This window comes from Ascaphus truei, chromosome 12 (genome assembly GCF_040206685.1).
Source record: "Ascaphus truei isolate aAscTru1 chromosome 12, aAscTru1.hap1, whole genome shotgun sequence".
Taxonomy (NCBI): Eukaryota; Metazoa; Chordata; class Amphibia; order Anura; family Ascaphidae; genus Ascaphus; species Ascaphus truei.
In genome coordinates, this window is record NC_134494.1 from 52,017,976 (window position 1) to 52,036,705 (window position 18,730).

The 18,730-nt window shown below is 41.7% G+C and overlaps 1 protein-coding gene across 5 annotated transcripts in view; it reads right to left on the bottom strand.

The window, feature by feature from the left end:
- Window positions 1-289: 289 nt before the first annotated feature.
- Window positions 290-18,730, bottom strand: part of NUCB2 (nucleobindin 2) — a 53,992-nt gene continuing 35,551 nt past the window's right edge. For all 5 annotated transcript variants that reach the window (XM_075567712.1, XM_075567711.1, XM_075567715.1 and 2 more), the window contains 9 exons: window positions 15,585-15,688; window positions 13,082-13,267; window positions 12,207-12,297; window positions 11,175-11,233; window positions 10,792-10,884; window positions 10,249-10,338; window positions 8,242-8,412; window positions 4,642-4,723; window positions 290-4,006 (listed from right to left, as the gene is read on the bottom strand). In XM_075567712.1, coding sequence (XP_075423827.1) covers window positions 3,897-4,006; window positions 4,642-4,723; window positions 8,242-8,412; window positions 10,249-10,338; window positions 10,792-10,884; window positions 11,175-11,233; window positions 12,207-12,297; window positions 13,082-13,267; window positions 15,585-15,688 — 986 coding nt within the window. In that variant the 3' untranslated portion in view covers window positions 290-3,896. The remainder of the gene's footprint in view (window positions 4,007-4,641; window positions 4,724-8,241; window positions 8,413-10,248; window positions 10,339-10,791; window positions 10,885-11,174; window positions 11,234-12,206; window positions 12,298-13,081; window positions 13,268-15,584; window positions 15,689-18,730) is intronic.

Here is an 18,730-nt window from a genome sequence, read left to right on the forward strand (position 1 = left end):
CTGTTTTCAGAAAAGTCAATCCCTGAATAAATCACGTTTATTCACCTTTTACAGTGTGCTGGTATTTTGGGATCTAGATATCTATCTCACCATCATCCCTCGTGAATCAACTGCTGGATGAAGGTGCTGTGTTTCATGCCTTACTGCTCTACATTGCTCCCACAAACTTTCTGATTGAATCCTCTGATTTTTTACTTTTGATTTACCCTTATTGTTACCCCCAAGGATTCATCTTCCTAAATATTATAACAAGTTCCTTAATTTTATCTTTAGTAAAATGCGCACACAGTTTTTTGCTTTCATGTTCAGATTTATTTTTCTTTAATCTATACAAAGATTTGTATTTCATTCTTACAGGTATTGCACTGACACAAAAAAAAAATCTAATCCTTTACAACATTTACCCACACAAACACAATAAAATAAAAATCCTATCAAAGATTGAATGGATTATTCACAAAAGTGCGATAACTTTCAATAATGGGTTGACAATCACAGATCCGTAAATAAATCTTTTAGTAGTACATTCTATATACCCCAATATTTCTCCTCTCAGTGTTTGTAAAATATGTACCATATGAGATTGTATTTCATTTGAAGAGACTTCATAGGTCGGATGGAAAATTGTTACAAATATAAAAAAATATAGCTGGTTTCATATTTCAGAGCTGACCCCTCATGCACGGAGGCCAAAGGAGCCGTCCTCTCTATCTCGGGTGATTATTTTTTTTGTGGCTTTATTACTCTTACGTTAGCGGGAGTCCTGTGGGACAGAAAAGCGGATTTCCTATTACTGAACTAGAGGAAGGAAATTGCCATTTGGTTTGCCAGTTCCATGAAAATTATCTATACGTTTTGGAACGTACTTTTGACAGCATGTGAATAAATAGCTCTTTCAATATTTGCCATGTTGGCCAAATATAAGGTACTGTACTAGAATTGGAACACAAATCTGGGTTTCTCCAGATTCTAAATGTGATGTTATTCCATTATCTCAATTTGTAGTTCAATAACCGTTACATAGGAACAAAATAATTAAAAAAATAAAAGATTGAATATAATTGTTTAAGAAACAAAAACAAGTATAATACATGTTCAAAAGAAACAAGTTTAAATTATATTCAAATGGTTACTAGATAGTTTAAATAAAAGGGGGGGGGGGCTGTAGGTTGTTACCCATTACACTTTGCATTAAACAAAGATTCTGTGTATGAGTCTGCCATCAATGTGAAGTCCCTCAAAGGCAGTAGCAGCTTCAACAAAAAGGACACATCCACAGATAAATCGATCATTCAAAGAGAAGGAAGAATAGCGCAGTGGTAAAGGAATTTGCTTGGCTGAGAACCAGTACAAGCTACATGTGACCATAGGCAAGTCATGCCATGTTACTTTGTGTAAATGACCATACTTGCGTGAGGTATTATTGTACTAATGTTGCTTAGAGACAAAATGACATTGCCTTGTACACAGCCTTACCATTTTCAGATGGATACCATCGTGTAGAACAGGGGTGCGCAAAGTTTTCATTCTGCGCCCCCCTGCCTGCTCTCCCCCACTGCACACGCCACCTCCTCACCATGTCTCTGGCGTTCTGACTTCATGACATCACGTGGCCATGGCAACGCGGAATCAAGGTGTCATATGACGCCGTGTTGCCATGGCGACACGTCTGCAGAAGCCGTCGGAGATAAGGTAAGGGACCTGACAGAGGCCTCACCCGCGCTCCCCGGCATTTAATTGAAATGCTTTGGGGAAGAACGCTAGGCCTCTTAAGCGCCATGCCCCACCATGAAAATCTTGCGCACCCATGACTTAGAACACGCTGGCGTATCGGTTTGGCATTCTACAAAATCCAATGGTTTCCTAAGGTTGTAACTAGAAAGAAGGCTTTACACTCACAAACGTAAAAAGGGCTCACAGGCAATATCATCTTCAAAATATGCCGTGGCCACAAAGTAACCACAATATTTATCAAGTAGCTTCTTGGCTTTTCAGCAGTCTTTAAATACCCTTTACAATATTTATTATACTGAAGGGACCTTTCCTTTGCAAAACAATGGGTTGCTGGCTCAGGCAGCTAGTTAGAATGAAAATGGCACATGTTGCTTAAGATAATGATGCATTTCAGCAGCTATTTGTGGAATGATGCTGTGTCATTTTAGTCTGCTGATTTCTTCACACTCCTACTGTTCACCTCCCTGTTCGAGTAGATCTGCACTACACAGTGTCGACCGTTTGTTTTTTTAGCACTTGCTCCTATGATTAAGGGTAGCCTGACATTTCCCTTATATTGTGAAAAGAGAACAAGTTGCATGTGACTATTGTCACATCACTCTGTTATTTCTCTCGTATTCCAAGAAAATAAGAATTAGCCTCTAAATGCTACAGTGCTGGGATACAAGTGGACGGATCCTGGAATTTAAAAAAAAAAGTCACTTTTTGCAAAAAAACAACAAAGAAAAAGTAGGTGGCTTTGTGTAGCATGTTAGCTACTCAATGTAGAATATGTACCAGGCAGCACTTGTGGTCATTGTACCATTTAAAGCAATTGACAGAGGTAAAACGAATCAATGTGTTTTGGACAGCTACAAAGACTTGTTAGGTCGGTGTTACTAAAGGCACATAGTGTACAGGGGTACAAAGTTATGTGTATTGGCTCATCCTTTTTCTTTCCTTTCAATGTTACAAACAGTTTCCAGGACGGAGATCCCTCCTAGGACTAAAGTGAACTAATTCCAGTGACATATTTAAAAGTTCTCAGCTGTGTAATTAATACCTTTTGTACCCAAATCTGACACATCTACAGTAAGTATTTTTAATTTATTTATTTTTTTGACGTTAGACTTGGGAGTGGTTTGATTTCCTCTGGCTGCTCCCTTTTGTGGGATGTCACTGTGTGTTCTGCAACTTCCCCTCGCTCCACAACTTTATTGGCTCTCCGTTAGTGACAGGGTGGGGACAAGGGTAAAGGCAATACTTGACTGACAAACACTTCCCCTTTCAGAGGCCCCTACGAAATTAAACGGTCAGACTATATGGGATTGCACCTTTAAAAGTCTCTTCCATTTGACTTGGAACCAAATAAAAAAAAAAAAACACAATTGCTGCGCCGCAAGTCTTTGTATGCGGCGGGTTTAAAGCTTACGCCACATTGTATTTCTTCCCCACGCAACTATCCAATGTTCCCAAATAATTACAAATCCTATGGTGTATTCTTACTGAGAATGACATTACTAGGCAACAACTGGTTACACCAACTCCAGAAAGAACACATTACCAGCTTAATATTCGCTGAGCAGACCATGAGCGTGTACTGTCCAGCGTAATTAAGGCTAGCAAATTAATAAACTCGACCAACTTATTACCCCATTGTCATCTGACTCTTGGTGTATTACTGCAAAGATGGACAATAAATCCTACATGATTCTATAATTGTGCAATGTTGATCTGGAAATTAGTTTTTTTTCAGTTTGGTCCCAAAAAGTATTCTCCAGTCAAATGGCATCTTTTAATCTAGTTCCCCAGCAGCATTAACATGATAGGCCTAGGTAGGTACGTCAATGTCTGCGGTGCAGACTACTGCAAACTCAAGCAACGTGGGGATATTTTCCATTGGTTAAAAGTCTGATTCTTTTTCTGGCCGTTTCTTCCATGGTTATCTCATTTCAGAAGATGCTCTAATTCACTACTTAATTGCGGTTGTTTTTTCATTTGGAAAACCCTTGCTGTATGCGAGTTTGTTTGGATTTGGACGATGTAGGCGTTCTTGTAAAATAAATAAATGGTTGACTATGGCATCTTCTCGGCGCACGCTCTTTTAGACATCACTGGCCTTGGGGTAAAAAAAAATAAAAAAGGAAGGAAAACAAAAACAACAATCTTAGCAGCGCAGGTGGTTATGAACCTTGATGGCTCTGCGACACGCTGACTTCTGGCAAGTGTCCAGGGGGAAGAGGCGGAGCGTTCCCCACTTGTTGAGAGCCCAAATGGACTACTTTTTCTCCAGCTGAAAAACAAAGTAAGTGCCAGTTTTAATGTATTTGCTATGAGAAATTGCAAAGTGCTCCATTTGCTCGTCATGCATTGGGATATATGCCGTAGGGCAGAGGTGCACAAACTGCGGGGAGCGTCCCACCTGATTCTCTGCGGGGCACGGGGGTTTCAGAGGCCCCGCGCTCTTCCTGAAGGCATTTAAATTAAATGTTGGGGAAGCGGTGAAGTCCTGTGTAACTTCCCTTACCTTGGCTCAGAGGGCTTGTGGTGACGCGTCGCCATGGCAACGTGACGTCGTTACGTCAGAACACCGGAGCCAAGGTATTGGGGGGGGGGGGGGAGGGGCCGAGAAGGGGGGACTGCCGGCAGGAGGACGCAGGGGAATGAGACTGCGCACCTCTGCCGTAGGGCATTCTGTATATTTGAATGCTCTATAAAATTTGCTCGAAGGCTGCTATTCAATGTGCTGTGACGCTGCTTCTCAATGCCAGGAGGTTCTGGATGGAGAGTGGAGCGCAGAGCATCCTAGACATGGAAAAGCTGCTTCAAAGCTTATTGAGCAAGTAAAACACAAAACAGGGCTTTGACGGCAGGCCTCCCCAGCCCTGTAACTTGGATGGTCAAAATGTATTTGTACATGTTACATACGTGGCTGTATATTTAGTGTCGCATCTGGAACTGCTGGAGGTATTGCTCGCTGCATTTTATTCTGCTCCATTTGTTGTACAACCTAGAATAAAGAAAGGATTATTGTCCGAGACTCGTCAGTGAGATAATGTGCTTGAATTGGCGAAACCTGCACCATAGCGCAAATCGCGCTTTGATAAACCCCATCTTCTATGAAGGACAAATAATTTAATAATGATTATATATATGCTCCTGAACACATTATTGTAAGTATAACAACGTGACAACTTCAACAAACATATAGCAAAGAAAAAAACCGTTTGGGCGCTATTTATGGGCGTCCGCTCATGAAAACTAGCGCAAACAACTGCATCAGATATGTCAAAGTAATAAAAGCAATGGTTGTATTTGCAGAAGTACTGTTTAAGTATTGTAGCCAGAAAGTATTGATAAATAAGCCAATTGCTTTATACAATTCACATTTTAAAAGTCCATAAATAAATACGTTCGCATTGTAACCAACGCCGGACTCCCAGCAGCGCCGGCTGACTCCCAGCAGCGCCGGACTGACTCCCAGCAACGCCGGACTGACTCCCAGCAGCGCCGGACTGACTCCCAGCAGCGCCGGACTGACTCCCAGCAACGCCGGACTGACTCCCAGCAGCGCCGGACTGACTCCCAGCAGCGCCGGACTGACTCCCAGCAGCGCCGGGCTGACTCCCAGCAGCGCCGGACTGACTCCCAGCAACGCCGGACTGACTCCCAGCAGCGCCGGACTGACTCCCAGCAGCGCCGGACTGACTCCCAGCAACGCCGGACTCCCAGCAACGCCGGACTCCCAGCAGCGCCGGACTGACTCCCAGCAGCGCCGGGCTAACTCCCAGCAGCGCCGGGCTGACTCCCAGCAGCAGCAGCGCCGGACTGACTCCCAGCAGCGCCGGACTGACTCCCAGCAGCGCCGGACTGACTCCCAGCAGCGCCGGACTGACTCCCAGCAGCGCCGGACTGACTCCCAGCAGCGCCGGACTGACTCCCAGCAGCGCCGGACTGACTCCCAGCAACGCCGGACTGACTCCCAGCAACGCCGGACTGACTCCCAGCAGCGCCGGACTGACTCCCAGCAGCGCCGGACTGACTTCCAGCAGCGCCGGACTGACTCCCAGCAGCGCCGGACTGACTCCCAGCAGCGCCGGACTGACTCCCAGCAGCGCCGGACTGACTCCCAGCAGCGCCGGACTGACTCCCAGCAGCGCCGGACTGACTCCCAGCAGCGCCGGACTGACTCCCAGCAACGCCGGACTGACTCCCAGCAACGCCGGACTGACTCCCAGCAACGCCGGACTGACTCCCAGCAACGCCGGACTGACTCCCAGCAACGCCGGACTGACTCCCAGCAACGCCGGACTGACTCCCAGCAACGCCGGACTGACTCCCAGCAACGCCGGACTGACTCCCAGCAACGCCGGACTGACTCCCAGCAGCGCCGGACTGACTCCCAGCAGCGCCGGACTGACTCCCAGCAACGCCGGACTGACTCCCAGCAACGCCGGACTGACTCCCAGCAACGCCGGACTGACTCCCAGCAACGCCGGACTGACTCAATTATTAAAATAACCTAAACTATACCTCAGTTCTCGGACAATAACGCTATTACTGGTACTATAAAAGAAATGTCATTTCCAGTATAGGCTAGACTGTTCGAGAAGGGATATGTTTAGTGTGATATCACCATAAAAACATAGAATAATATATTTAATTAATAGCGTTATTGTCCGAGAACTGAGGTATAGTTTAGGTTATTTTAATAATTGTTGTTGTTAGTGTATAATTGTGTTCAAGCTTGAACAAAGTCTAGGTAACCAAATTATATATTTGGTAAATGTTTTCAATATAGGTATATTTTAAATAATTTACATGCAAATATTGTTGTGTTCTTGGGAACCGTGGCACAATCTGCTTCTGGAGAACTTAGGCTCTCATTAATTATACCATTTCATGCGCTAGGGTGTATGCTATTGTCTGTGCCGATAGCATGGGTGGTAAACCTGTCAAATACTATAGGAGTTTCCAAAGCAACGCCCCTCCAATATCCGTGGCACTGTGGATGCAAAGCATTGTGGGGAGAGACTTTGGAAGCTCCTGCTGTAATTAACTGCTATACCACCCATGCCACGATGCAGTTTGGGACCTTACCAAGTGTGCAGTCCTGCCACAGGCACAGAAAGTCATTGTACTGCCTGGAATCTGCCATGTAATGATAATGCCAGAAGATATTCAGTATTTTAATAGACTGGTACATAAACCGTTCATTTTAGTTAAAAGTTGTACCTTAAAAATACAATTAATTGTTTTTATGGCAGGTCAGGCCACTGATCATGCCTAGCTTTTATGTGTTTGTCTAGAAGTGAGGTTATCAATGATGGCCCACTAAAATTATATGTGCATATTATGGATGTCTAGCGACAGTACCCAGATCTACCAGAATTCCTGGGGTATCCGCCTTAAAGGGGACCTCATAATCTTGAAATATCCCCCAACCAGATTCTTATAGATACACTAAATATGAGATATCTGGCATACAATACAGTTATCAAGGATGTGAAGGATTTATTTAAGACCAACAACACCAGGTTGATCTATGTTATATCTCCATCTGTTTTCTTGTGCAAAAGCAGAACTTGCATTGGCAAAAGTGGTGTCTACATGTGTATATTAATTCTACAAATGCAACAGTGAAGGTGGCGTCACCTAGAACCTACCGGGGAAAAAGTAATAAAACATGTCATACTCTAAAGCATTTTTCATGAAAAATAAACCAATTTTTTTTACTCTCCAGGCCAAGGGGTCAAGGGGTGAAGGACACACCCAGAAAGGTGGGCCTGTCCAGTTTTCCCTGCAGGAAGTTTAGAATTTGAGCCATGTATTTGAGGATATGAATTAGGCCTCGGCCATGTTCCCTGCTTGCTGGCGGGAGCGCGCTCAGCACTGAGCCCCTACAGCCAAAATTAGAGCGGCTTTAGTAGGGGCTCGTCTATGCTTCCGCAAGCACGTGGAAGCGTAGGTCTTAGGGGAATTTAAAATTCCCCCGCTTGCCGGCGCGACAGGCCGGTCACGTGAGCAGTTCGCCCAATGAGGGCGAACCAGCTCCGTGACGTCACTGGCCCGCCCCCGGCCAGTGACGCGCCCGCCCCCTGACGGCCCCCTGACAGCGCGTGCGGTAAGCAACCGCAAGACCAGGGAAAGCACCCGCTTTCCCTGAGCCTCAGCAAGCAAGCAGGGAGCCTGGCCGAGGCCTTAGAATTTAACAGGAGGCGTACTCTGATGTCAGATCCGTGAATTCTCACCTGTCATGCTGCAAGGACAGTACCTCTTTGGAAGGAATCGGATAAATGTTATGTGGTAGCTCAAGTTACATTTTCTATGTTTGCCTTTATTATTTTGATGAAACTGTCTGCATATATTGTACTGTATCTTTTTGTAATCTGTTTTTCTGTAAACCTAGTGGTGTGTATTAACCCTTGTCATGTGTTCACAGGTGTGCCGTTCGCGCCATGTCATTACATGTGCAATAAAGACGCAGTAGTAGAAGAGGTTGTATACGGTCCCACATATCCATGCTACCTGTTGTAGTTCTTGTTTCTGAGCCTGGATGTGCTCATGCTGTTTCTGTAGGTCCTCCCGCTTCCTGTAAAGTTCTTCTGCCCTCACTTGCAGCTCATTTTCTTGGTGAGAAATCTGTTTTTCAAATTCCTGCAGCTCCTCCTCTGTGTACAGCTGCTGCTGGTCTAAAGTCTGTACGTAATTACACGGAAAAAACAGACTGGTCAAATCACCTTTTTCTGAACACATTTTTAATGCTTTACTGGAACATCATTCAAAAAATAAATTGAGAAACATGGTTATAAATAAAGTGTCGATAATGTAAACAAACTGTTATACACTTGAGAATCCTTTTTGTCACTGAAGTCAGTAATATAACATTTAATAAACGCCAGCAGAAGAAACTAATAAAAGTTATTATTATTTCATATTGCACTTTTCACCCAATGGGACTCAAAGCGCGTCACAATGACAGAATAGCGCTCGTTACGCAGCACATAGGAATCTTATAGACAGTCCATGCCCAGGTGAGCTTACAATCTATGTTTTTGGTGCCTGCGGCACAGGGAGTAAAGTGACTTGCCCAAGGTCACCGGCACTGGAAACAGGCCCCCCGGATTCAAACGCTGTCATTGTTTTTAGAGTCAGCGCCACTGAGCCAATCCTTCTCCTCATAAAAATGAGGAACAAAACATGACAGATCAGAGCTGGAACAATGCGCCTTTACTGGCCATGATATAGAACAGTGTGTCCCCAAAGTTAGCAAACTGACATGGATACATTTAGGGCAGATTCTGGAATGTTGGTTCCGTGTGACAAAAGTTTGAAAACACAGGGTTATCTTCACGTACTGCTAATTTCATGCTATCCATATCAAGTCTGCGACAACATTTTTTGTAAAAACTGCATTGTAAAAGAAAAAGCAGAAAGTCGAGGTCCCTTTCTCAGAGCAGCGCGGTCTCTTAAGATTCCGTATTAAGATGCAGACACAGAACAGACACTGTATAATGGAGCAGTAAATATTATTTCTACGTGCGTGGGAGACGGAAAGAAAACGTGACAATGTTTCAGGGAATCCTGTGTTGCATTCTCTCAAACATACAGAAATATTTGACACAGGTTTGCCAAGCTTGGTGGGAATGTCCTTGTTTGATTACTGTACTCTGCGGAAAAACATGAACTGTATCATAAAAAGCACTGATATTATAGGCTTCTCTTTCATGAGCTGTTTTCCTAACATTTTTAAAACCTGATCCTATTTGCTTTCCAATGTGGGTTGGAAGCTTTCAAGATGAATGAGCAGTCTCTATGCAAGGATACTTGTCATTAGTACCATGTCATTCTCATAGGCAGGGCTGTGTGTGTCAGATTGCCCTACATATATGCAACATATTCACATACAGCAGTGTTTTTCAACTTTTTGTGGGTTAAGGAACCTTATAGTTATATTGTGAAATTCTGAGGGACCCCAACCCTCTCTAATAGCGCGTCTGAGATCAGATGCATTGTAAGGAACCCCAACCCTCTCTAATAGCGAGTCTGAGATCAGATGCATTGTAAGGAACCCCAACCCTCTCTAATAGCGCGTCTGAGATCAGATGCATTGTAAGGAAGCCCAACCCTCTCTAATAACGTGTCTGAGATCAGATGCATTGTAAGGAACCACAACCCTCTCTAATATCGTGTCTGAGATCAGATGCATTTTTAATTCATCTATATTTGGTACAATTTTCAAATTACCTGAAAATTGCAGGGAACACTTTAGGGATGCCAGAGGAACCCAAGGCTCCCAGGAACTCCTGTTGAAAAATACTGATATACAGAATAATGATTCTTAGTAGTTCTAAGTTACTGAATCACAAATCCGTATGTAATGAAAATGTATTAAACATGAAGCCAGCTGTGTACATATAATGAAACCGAAATAAGGATACATTGTTGCTGTATATTTCTATTTGCAAAGGTCTGCTTAGATCTCTGGCTAACTCCATGAGCACACGAACTTAACATTAATACTACAAACATTACCTCCCAGCCATCTGGCTCCAAAAAGTCCCTCTTCTCTGTAGCTCTTAGGAATTCATCTAAAGTTATCAACCGGTCCTTGTCAACATCAACCTAGAAGGAAAATACATGGTGTGAAGCCACAATGTGATTGTGTAGCTGCTAATGGGGAGTTTACAGTATATTCAGACTTTTTTTATCACCATTTAAAAAGATATTTACAACATTCACAAACACCGCTACATATTTGTTGAAATAGTACTTCAAAGCAAAAAAGGTATCACATTAAATCTAGCTCTGATGGGGCAGGGACTCCTTTTCCCAAATGTCACTTTTATGTCTGAAGCACTTCTTCCCATGATGTATTATTTGTATTTGTTATTTATATGATTGCCACGTGTATTACAGCTGTGCAACGCTACGTACAGTAATAGCGCTGTATAAATAAAGACATACACACGGTTTAGTAAAAAAAAGAGAGGCAGTTATTTCGGTATATGGAAGTGTTGCGTTTTGTTGTGCCCCTTGGCTGCTATAACCAGTCACATTGATGCATATAGCAGCTACCTCATTCATAACATGTTCCCTCATTCGTAATCTCTCTTCCTCCATTTCTACCATGTCGTCCTCCTTGTTTTTGGGGTCGTAGACTTTCTCCAGCTGAAACGAAATAAGGAACGACTTAACTTTGCTGAAAAAAAATCCATCATATCAGACAAATCCCTGAAATCTTGCACAATATGGTCCAGCATTGTTTTTTTGCACTACTAATTACTGATATAGAATAAATTGCCTTCATTGCCATGGCAACCAGCTGCACAATGTGGAACAATGCGTTACAGATTCATTTGTCCCTTCAAGTGTAGAACATAGGATTCTACTGTGAAGGTACATTTAACAGGAACCTTTACATGGACTAAAATGGTGTTAAAGATAAGAAAACCGCTTACCTCTTTTGTAAATAGGGCTTCTAATTCTTGTTCATCAATGAGTCCATCTCCATTCGTATCTGTAAAATGATATAGTCTGGGGTTTAGTTCAAATTCTACTGGCGATCTTGGAAATGGGGAAACGGACATTCATTATGTGGGACTAACGGGAGTTTTTAATAAATTACATTATTCCCATAGAACAGGGACTTATCCCTGTTTAAATAAAGCCGATGCTAGTGGTCTGAAAATCCAGCAGAGAGATGGTTAATTACAGCTAGTCAATTATCCAGCTCCACCTGGGTAATCAGAGGAGGGTAAAAACTCCCTGCTGGGGACAGAACAAGATACTCCGAAGCACAGACACACTGGGCTGACATAGGAAGATGAAGTCCTGAGCACACAGAAGAGCTGTGCTGATAACAAGACAACTGACCTCTTTTCCTGGACCCACCTAGACCCAGAGACTGCCACAAAGAGCCTCTGCATGCAGGTACCTTGAGACTTTGGGGTGATAGGTGGGTGGTAGGTGGGTAAGGGGCTTCCCCCCCTCAGCCCCTCCCCCGAGCCTTGCAGATGGGGACTGGGGAAGTAAGTTAGCCCTTACACAGGGGTAGATGTTTGTTTATTTGTATTATGTTTTGCCTTAAAATACTGTTTAAAGTGACAGACAAAATAAAGCCATGTTTAATTTCCCCCAAATCCGTCTCCCTGAGTATACCTCTGCATGGGTCTCTTATATCCCAAAACACGTGCAACAATGTACAAAAAATCTAAAATAGTTGTGTTGAAAAGTTTTTTGTTTTTCTGCTTTAACAACCAACCCCTGTCATGTGAACCTGCAGCTGATGAAATATTGTCCTATTCTCCAATCCCCAAAAGTTCCTTCATCTTACAGAACACACATCGTTTAGGTCACAGTCATTTCTGGGACCACTGCTATTGACCTATTGAAGGAAGTCAATCTCGATAAAGAAAACAAGATTTAAATCTATAAATGTAAAAAAAAAAAAAAAATATATATATTCTGATTAAAAGAACTACTTTCCTTACCGTGCAACTTAAAAAATGTCTTTGGATTAAAGTCCGTAGGATCCAGTCCATCGGTCTCCTCCCACACTTCCTTTAACTGGTCTTTGCTTCCCTATAAAAGATTTGAAATAATTCTACCTATTTTGTCGCTTTCCATATATGAATCATGAATATAAATACCCCCATTGTACCGCGCTGCGGAATATGCTAGCGTTTTACAAATAAACAATATTAATAATATCTTAAAAGTCATTAAAACCCCTTCAGTATACATCTGCATCGCCCCAAAGGCGCCCAGCCTGATGGGGCTCCCCAAAAGCTACTCCCCTCTGCACAGGACCAGTGTGCTCAGGGTTAACATTTGCTTGTACTTTGTGGAACATCCACCGCACCCACTGGAATGTTAATGAGCCAAGAGGACACAAAGATCTTTGTATTCACAACTGCATTCAATCTGAACCCCTTCAGTGTACATCTGTGTCGCCCAAAGGCGGACAGCCTTTGACGCAGTCGAAGGGTAGCCAAAGGGTGTGAGCCGTTTGTTGATGTTAAAGCTTCTCTATTTCAAATTTGAAACTCATTAGGCCTTTATCCCCTGTATCCAATTTTCAAACTCTATCTGTCCATGAAATGTCTGTGAAGTGACTGTAGAACCTCTGTTCTTTTAATGTGACCATGTATTGTTAGAACTCTGTGCCCAGGACATACTTGAAAACGAGAGGTAACTCTCAATGTATTACTTCCTGGTCACACATTTTTATAAATAAATAAAATTAGAAGAATTCTCTTACAAAACCTTTGGGTTGGTAGACGCAACACCTTTTCTAACACCCCAAGTCTACACCTGGTTAAATATAAACAATACATCTAGATATATAAACATACATATGACTCACAGGATGGTTAACTTTGGGGTGTTCCCGGTGTTTTTTTCTCATCTCTTCATAGTTGGCCTCCTCCTCTTTTCTCTTTTCATCATCCAGTGATTTCAAATACTCCCTCCTTTCATGTTCCTTCATCATTTCGTAACGCTTAAACTCATCGTGACGATCTTTATCGTAGTTTTCCAAATCATTTGTTGCCTAGAGATAGAAAAGGGCCATTTACCAATATTCTGATGGTCAAAAGTACAAAACCTATAAAGTACCAACTATTGGTGAAATCGTGGCACCTTTCCTTGTTTTATTTGAAATAACATTTAAAGTACTTTGGTAAGAAGTGGATGAATCTTTCTATTCTAGGCCATAATATTTATTAGGTGTGTCTATAAAATAATGCTAGGAATACACAAATTTAGTGCACATCTTTTATTGCAAATTCTAAATAGTTTGTGCTTTTGGATTCTGGCTTTTGTTCAAATCGTGGTGTAAGATGTAGAGATGTAGCCATTGTGAGCCAGCTGCTGAAAAGCCTTCAACTATTTGCTAAAACGTCAATAGCATGTAGCATCAGGTAAGCTTATAAAACAGCAATATAAAAAAAGACTAGCTAAAAGTACCCGGCGCTGCTCAGGAATTCTTAAAAAAAAAGAGTTTTATAAATGGATAATTCCATTTTTTTGCTTCTGAATGCGAAATCCCCCGCTAAAACAGCAACACCTACACCCATAATAGTTTCATTGCCTCGGAGGTCCTGACGTGTTCGATCGAGAGTCTCTAATGCGTGTTTGTTGGACATTGTCCTCTCGTCCCAAACACTGATCTCGCACGCGGGAAGAACTTTGGCTGCTCCTGTATTTTTTCTAATGTTGCAAATTGGATTTTCAGAGCGACCACGATTACATGTTAGCTTGAGGGTTGTGTGATTGGGATCATGTCACCTGTGATGTCATCAGTTATATCATTTGTGAATTATATCCAAACAGACAAAAACCTGCTGCATGATATTAGTTACCATAATGCAAAATGTGGTTATGATGTCTTAAATGAGCAATCCAACCAGTATTCTGTGTGGTGTGTTTTTTTTTTTTTTTTAATAAATCAGTTCTGTGAATTGTATTGATTCACATATTAAAGGGGGAAAAAAATAAAATAAAAAACGGTAGCTTGAACTGCTGCTTGAATACTGAGCATCCTTTGATTTCTATTGCAGGCTTTAGCCCACCTCCCCAGCAGTGCAAGATATTTGTAACACTTTCCTGTTTGTGATCATTTGTTGCCAATGTTCCCAGCAGTTTGAGCTGCAAACTAACAATAGATAATATTACCATATTAATATACTGTAAGAATACATTGTAGCTGCTGAGTTACACTAACTGAAGAATTTATTTGAAACGGAAAGACAGCCATTTAGTGAACCCTGGGATTTTGCTGATGGGAGAACTAATCGATTGGCAGCTTAGCAAATTAATTTCCAATAAAAAGGTAATTAAATGCTGCATATATTTTTTTTTTAAATGTTTAAACTGCTTGGATTATCTCTTTAAAAAGGTATTAGAATGGTCAAAACATATAGTAGATACAGGAGGGTCAATAATGGGGGTTAGGTAGTCATAAGGATGGAAATAAGTGTGAGTGAGCTTCCTCTATATTTATCTGTCATTGTTAATATTTACAAATATCAGATGTGTTGAAGATTATTTCAAATATAGGAATTAAACCTAACTGACCAGAACAGCAGCATAATTGTACAATACACATACCCGCTGATCCGAGGGGTGGACGGGAGAGATGAAAGCAGGGATGCCAAAATTACATTGATAAGTATTGGTCTCTTAAGCATTACTCAATGAAATCCACAATGTGCATCCTTTTTAACATCCCAAGCAGCATTCTTGCAACATTGAACACTACAGGAGGCTCTCACAAAAATCTGACTACAAAGCAAGTGGAATTGCATATTTAGAATAGAAAACAGGAGCGTACCTCTTGTTTTCTATTCTCAGGGGTGGCCAATTGCAGTCCTCAAGAGCCACCAACAGGTCAGGTTTTCAGGATATCCCTGCTTCAGCACGGGTGACTTAATCAGTGTGGCACAGTCAAAATGACAGCCATCTGTGCTCAGGCAGGGATATCCTTAAAACCGAACCTGTTTGTGGCCCTTGACGACTGGAGTTGGCCACCATGTATTATGGGGATACGGAGTCCTTCCCTTGTCCCCCAATTTACCTTGTGTTGCCCTTTTTCTTCCCTTCCTCTTTTATTCAGCCCTAACCTACCTTCCAGGCCCAGTTACATTCACACCCTTCTAATATACCCAGGTAATCCGTTTCCCCTCAATACGCATCTCGTACAGTACTTCCATCCACTGAGTACCACTGTTGGCTTAAGCACTTCTCACAGTCATGCAGGCACTGTGATGTCAGCAGACCCTGTGATGTCATGCAGGCCCTGTGATGTCACGCAGACCCTGTGATGTCACTCAATGTCAGAAAACAAAATTAATTTAAAAACCACTCACTGCTTTAATCAACATATCCAAGTCTGCTGGTTCAAAGGAATGAGGATTGTTGTGGTTGAGATGGTCAAATTGTTTAAGCAGGGCACGGTGATCGATGCCTGTGCCTGGAAGTACAAATTCAAAAGGCCATGCCATTAATACCAAATCAGACAAGACCATGCAAATTCTACTTAACATTTTATTTTTATTTCTTTTGTCATAGCATTGGAACCGGGGAGTCCTCTGGAGCTGAACCGCATTATTTTTAGTTTTGGGAACACCTGTTGCCATTAGTTCACTTTGGTCCTACATCAAACTGCACCTTTTACAATGAAGCATGTATAATGTAGTGTATGATGCATATTGTCTAGTATTTGCTACATTGACTATAACTTCTGAAGCCCAATTTGACAATTACTAAGCCAAATGGCAGGCACGAGGGCATATTCTGTTTCAGCCGGTCGGGCCATTTTTGATCGCAATTCACCATTAACACCACCGCCCCATAGCATTGTATAGCTGAATGTTGCTGCTTTGGTACAATGCTCTATGAAATGGAGCTCTCATTTGCAAGGTTAGCTCTCTATCTTTCAGTGTCTCTGGTAATAGAAATCAGTTCATATAATTGCCCAATGAATAATAATATAAGTTCAGATATATTCATATTCATGTCTACCGCCTCACATTCTCAACAATGAGGACAGAACAATTAGCAGCTGACCAGAATATACTTTACACGATCAGACATTTATGCTCCAGTTGGTCTTCCAAACAAAATGCTTGTTGTGTTAATTAACCCTCTCTGCAAAGCACATGTGCTTTCTGTTTGAAATACTCTAAGACCATGAGCAAAGCTGTCTCTAGTTCAAGACCAATGTCCGTGCGTGTGACCTTGGAATGTAACATTTTCTCCTTCTGCCTCAGATACCGACAATTAAACACTAAACAACTCTGGTGGTGAATGTTTTGCCACGACCAAGGTTAGAATATGGGATATCAAGCTGCAGATGTTTCAGCCATCCTCCTTCAGACTACCAAGAACAAGGCTTGCCGGCATTTCCTGTTGGTAGCCGTTCAACATTCTAGTCACCATAATGGTCCTAGTGAAATGTAGATTTGTTGATTGGAATACCTTTAAGGGCACCAACATTAGGGTTCTTCATAAATGAAAATATAGTGTACCGAGCTTTTGAAACTTGACCTATTAGTGTAAATCCGAAAGACAGGAACAAATAGGGTCTGAGATTTTACAACAGATAGAAAAATGGGCAGACGAGATGAGCCAAGTGGTTCTTATCTGCTGTCAAATTCTACGTATTTATAGTACAATAGAGGAAGGCTGGGGAGACCTTACATTGTATAGGACCTCTTCCTATAATCTTGGGAAGTACAGTGTACAAGATATAGCTATCTATCGATATCTAGCAAATACAAATGTCACTTGTGAGCACATTCACATGTCTTAGACAGGTCTGCAACCCTGCTTTTCGCCATTATCACCTACACCGTGCATGTCATTTCCCAGAATCCCATGCTGCAGTGGAAGCACTGTATGCTGGGGATAATGGTGAAAAGCAGGGTTACAGACCTGTCTAAGACATGTGAATGTGCTCACAAGTGATCTTTTTATTTGCTATACGGTAGAGTTTTTTGTCGCCTTTTTCACCGTGTGTGTGTGTGTGTTATATATATATATATATATATATATATATATATATATATATATATATGTATATACACACACACACACACTATTTATCTCAGGCTTTATTCCAAGATAACAGGCAAGTTATCAGTCTGCATGAAAGAATTTGGGACGGACTCTGCTTATCTTTTTGTTCACTAAGTTTGGACTGTACACATTCCCAGCTCTGTGCTTTCATTATAACATACCAGAGACCCACAGGCTGCCAGGCCTTATTAATGCTACCATTCCTACAGCATTACATCATTTTCCATGTCTGCGCTAAGATGTTTAGGGAGAATATTCTCATAGGTGTGTACATTATACTGGCCAAAGAAAAATATCCATCAAATGTTTACTACAATACGTGTTTAAACCAACACTACTCAACAAGTGTTGAAGTGTTTTCCTTAAAGCTGAAGCCCACACACATTAACCACCCAATGCACTCATTGATTGTGTTGTTAGGGCCATAAAGCCATATGATGTACTAATTTATCCAGTGATTGATAAAGGTCCCGTTTGTGGACCGAAACGTTGGAATGATGTCTTGTTGATTCAATACAATATTTTGACTACCATTTGGAATGCTGCCTCTGATATTTCATCTTGATGCGGTATCGTATTGCCTATATATATATATATATATATATATATATATATATATATATATATATATATATATATATAAAAATATAACTTTTTTTACCCACCATAACTTAACCAAGTGTGGTGAAACCTATCCCATACTTCATTTTGCAAAGCCAGTATAACCAACCTCACACTGATGAGACCCATTAAGGTCGAAACGGCTGACTGCGGGTTGGTTTACAGGCTATGCATCTTAACCCAGGCTGTGCTAAAGGCTGTGAAATGCAGCAAGCATATGCTTATAGGGGACCATGTTATATGGTTATGAAGCAAAAGGTGGCATGGTGTGCTCATTTGCATGTCATTTCCCAGAATCCCTTGCTGCAGTGGAAGCACTGTATGCTGGGTGATAATGGTGAAAGATAGGATTGCAGACCTGTCTAAGATATGCAAATGAGCATACAGTAATGGGCTGATTTTGGAAAGATGAAGGTTTGCACTAAAAACTCAACGTACGATCACAATTGACATTCAACCTTTATAACAAAATAAATCTACGTTTTATGCTTGCACACCGTTTCTTTTCAATTTGAATGCATTATATTGAACAATTTGAGCTGCAATTTAGATTTAATTACCAGATTTACTACGTTGTGCCTTGAATGGGCCAGAAGGTATCTTGTGGAATAGAACTGCTACTATGGGCCAAAATTGGCACGAAATAGGGGCCAAGATGTTGGTCTATTGCTTGTCAAACTTGTCACTACTGGAGTATGAATTATCAAGAAAAGCTCAATTTATTCTAATTCCATCAACGAAGAACTCTCACGCTGGCCCACTATACTATTTGAAATATCAATACTCTATATTTTATATCGAAGTATAATGATTT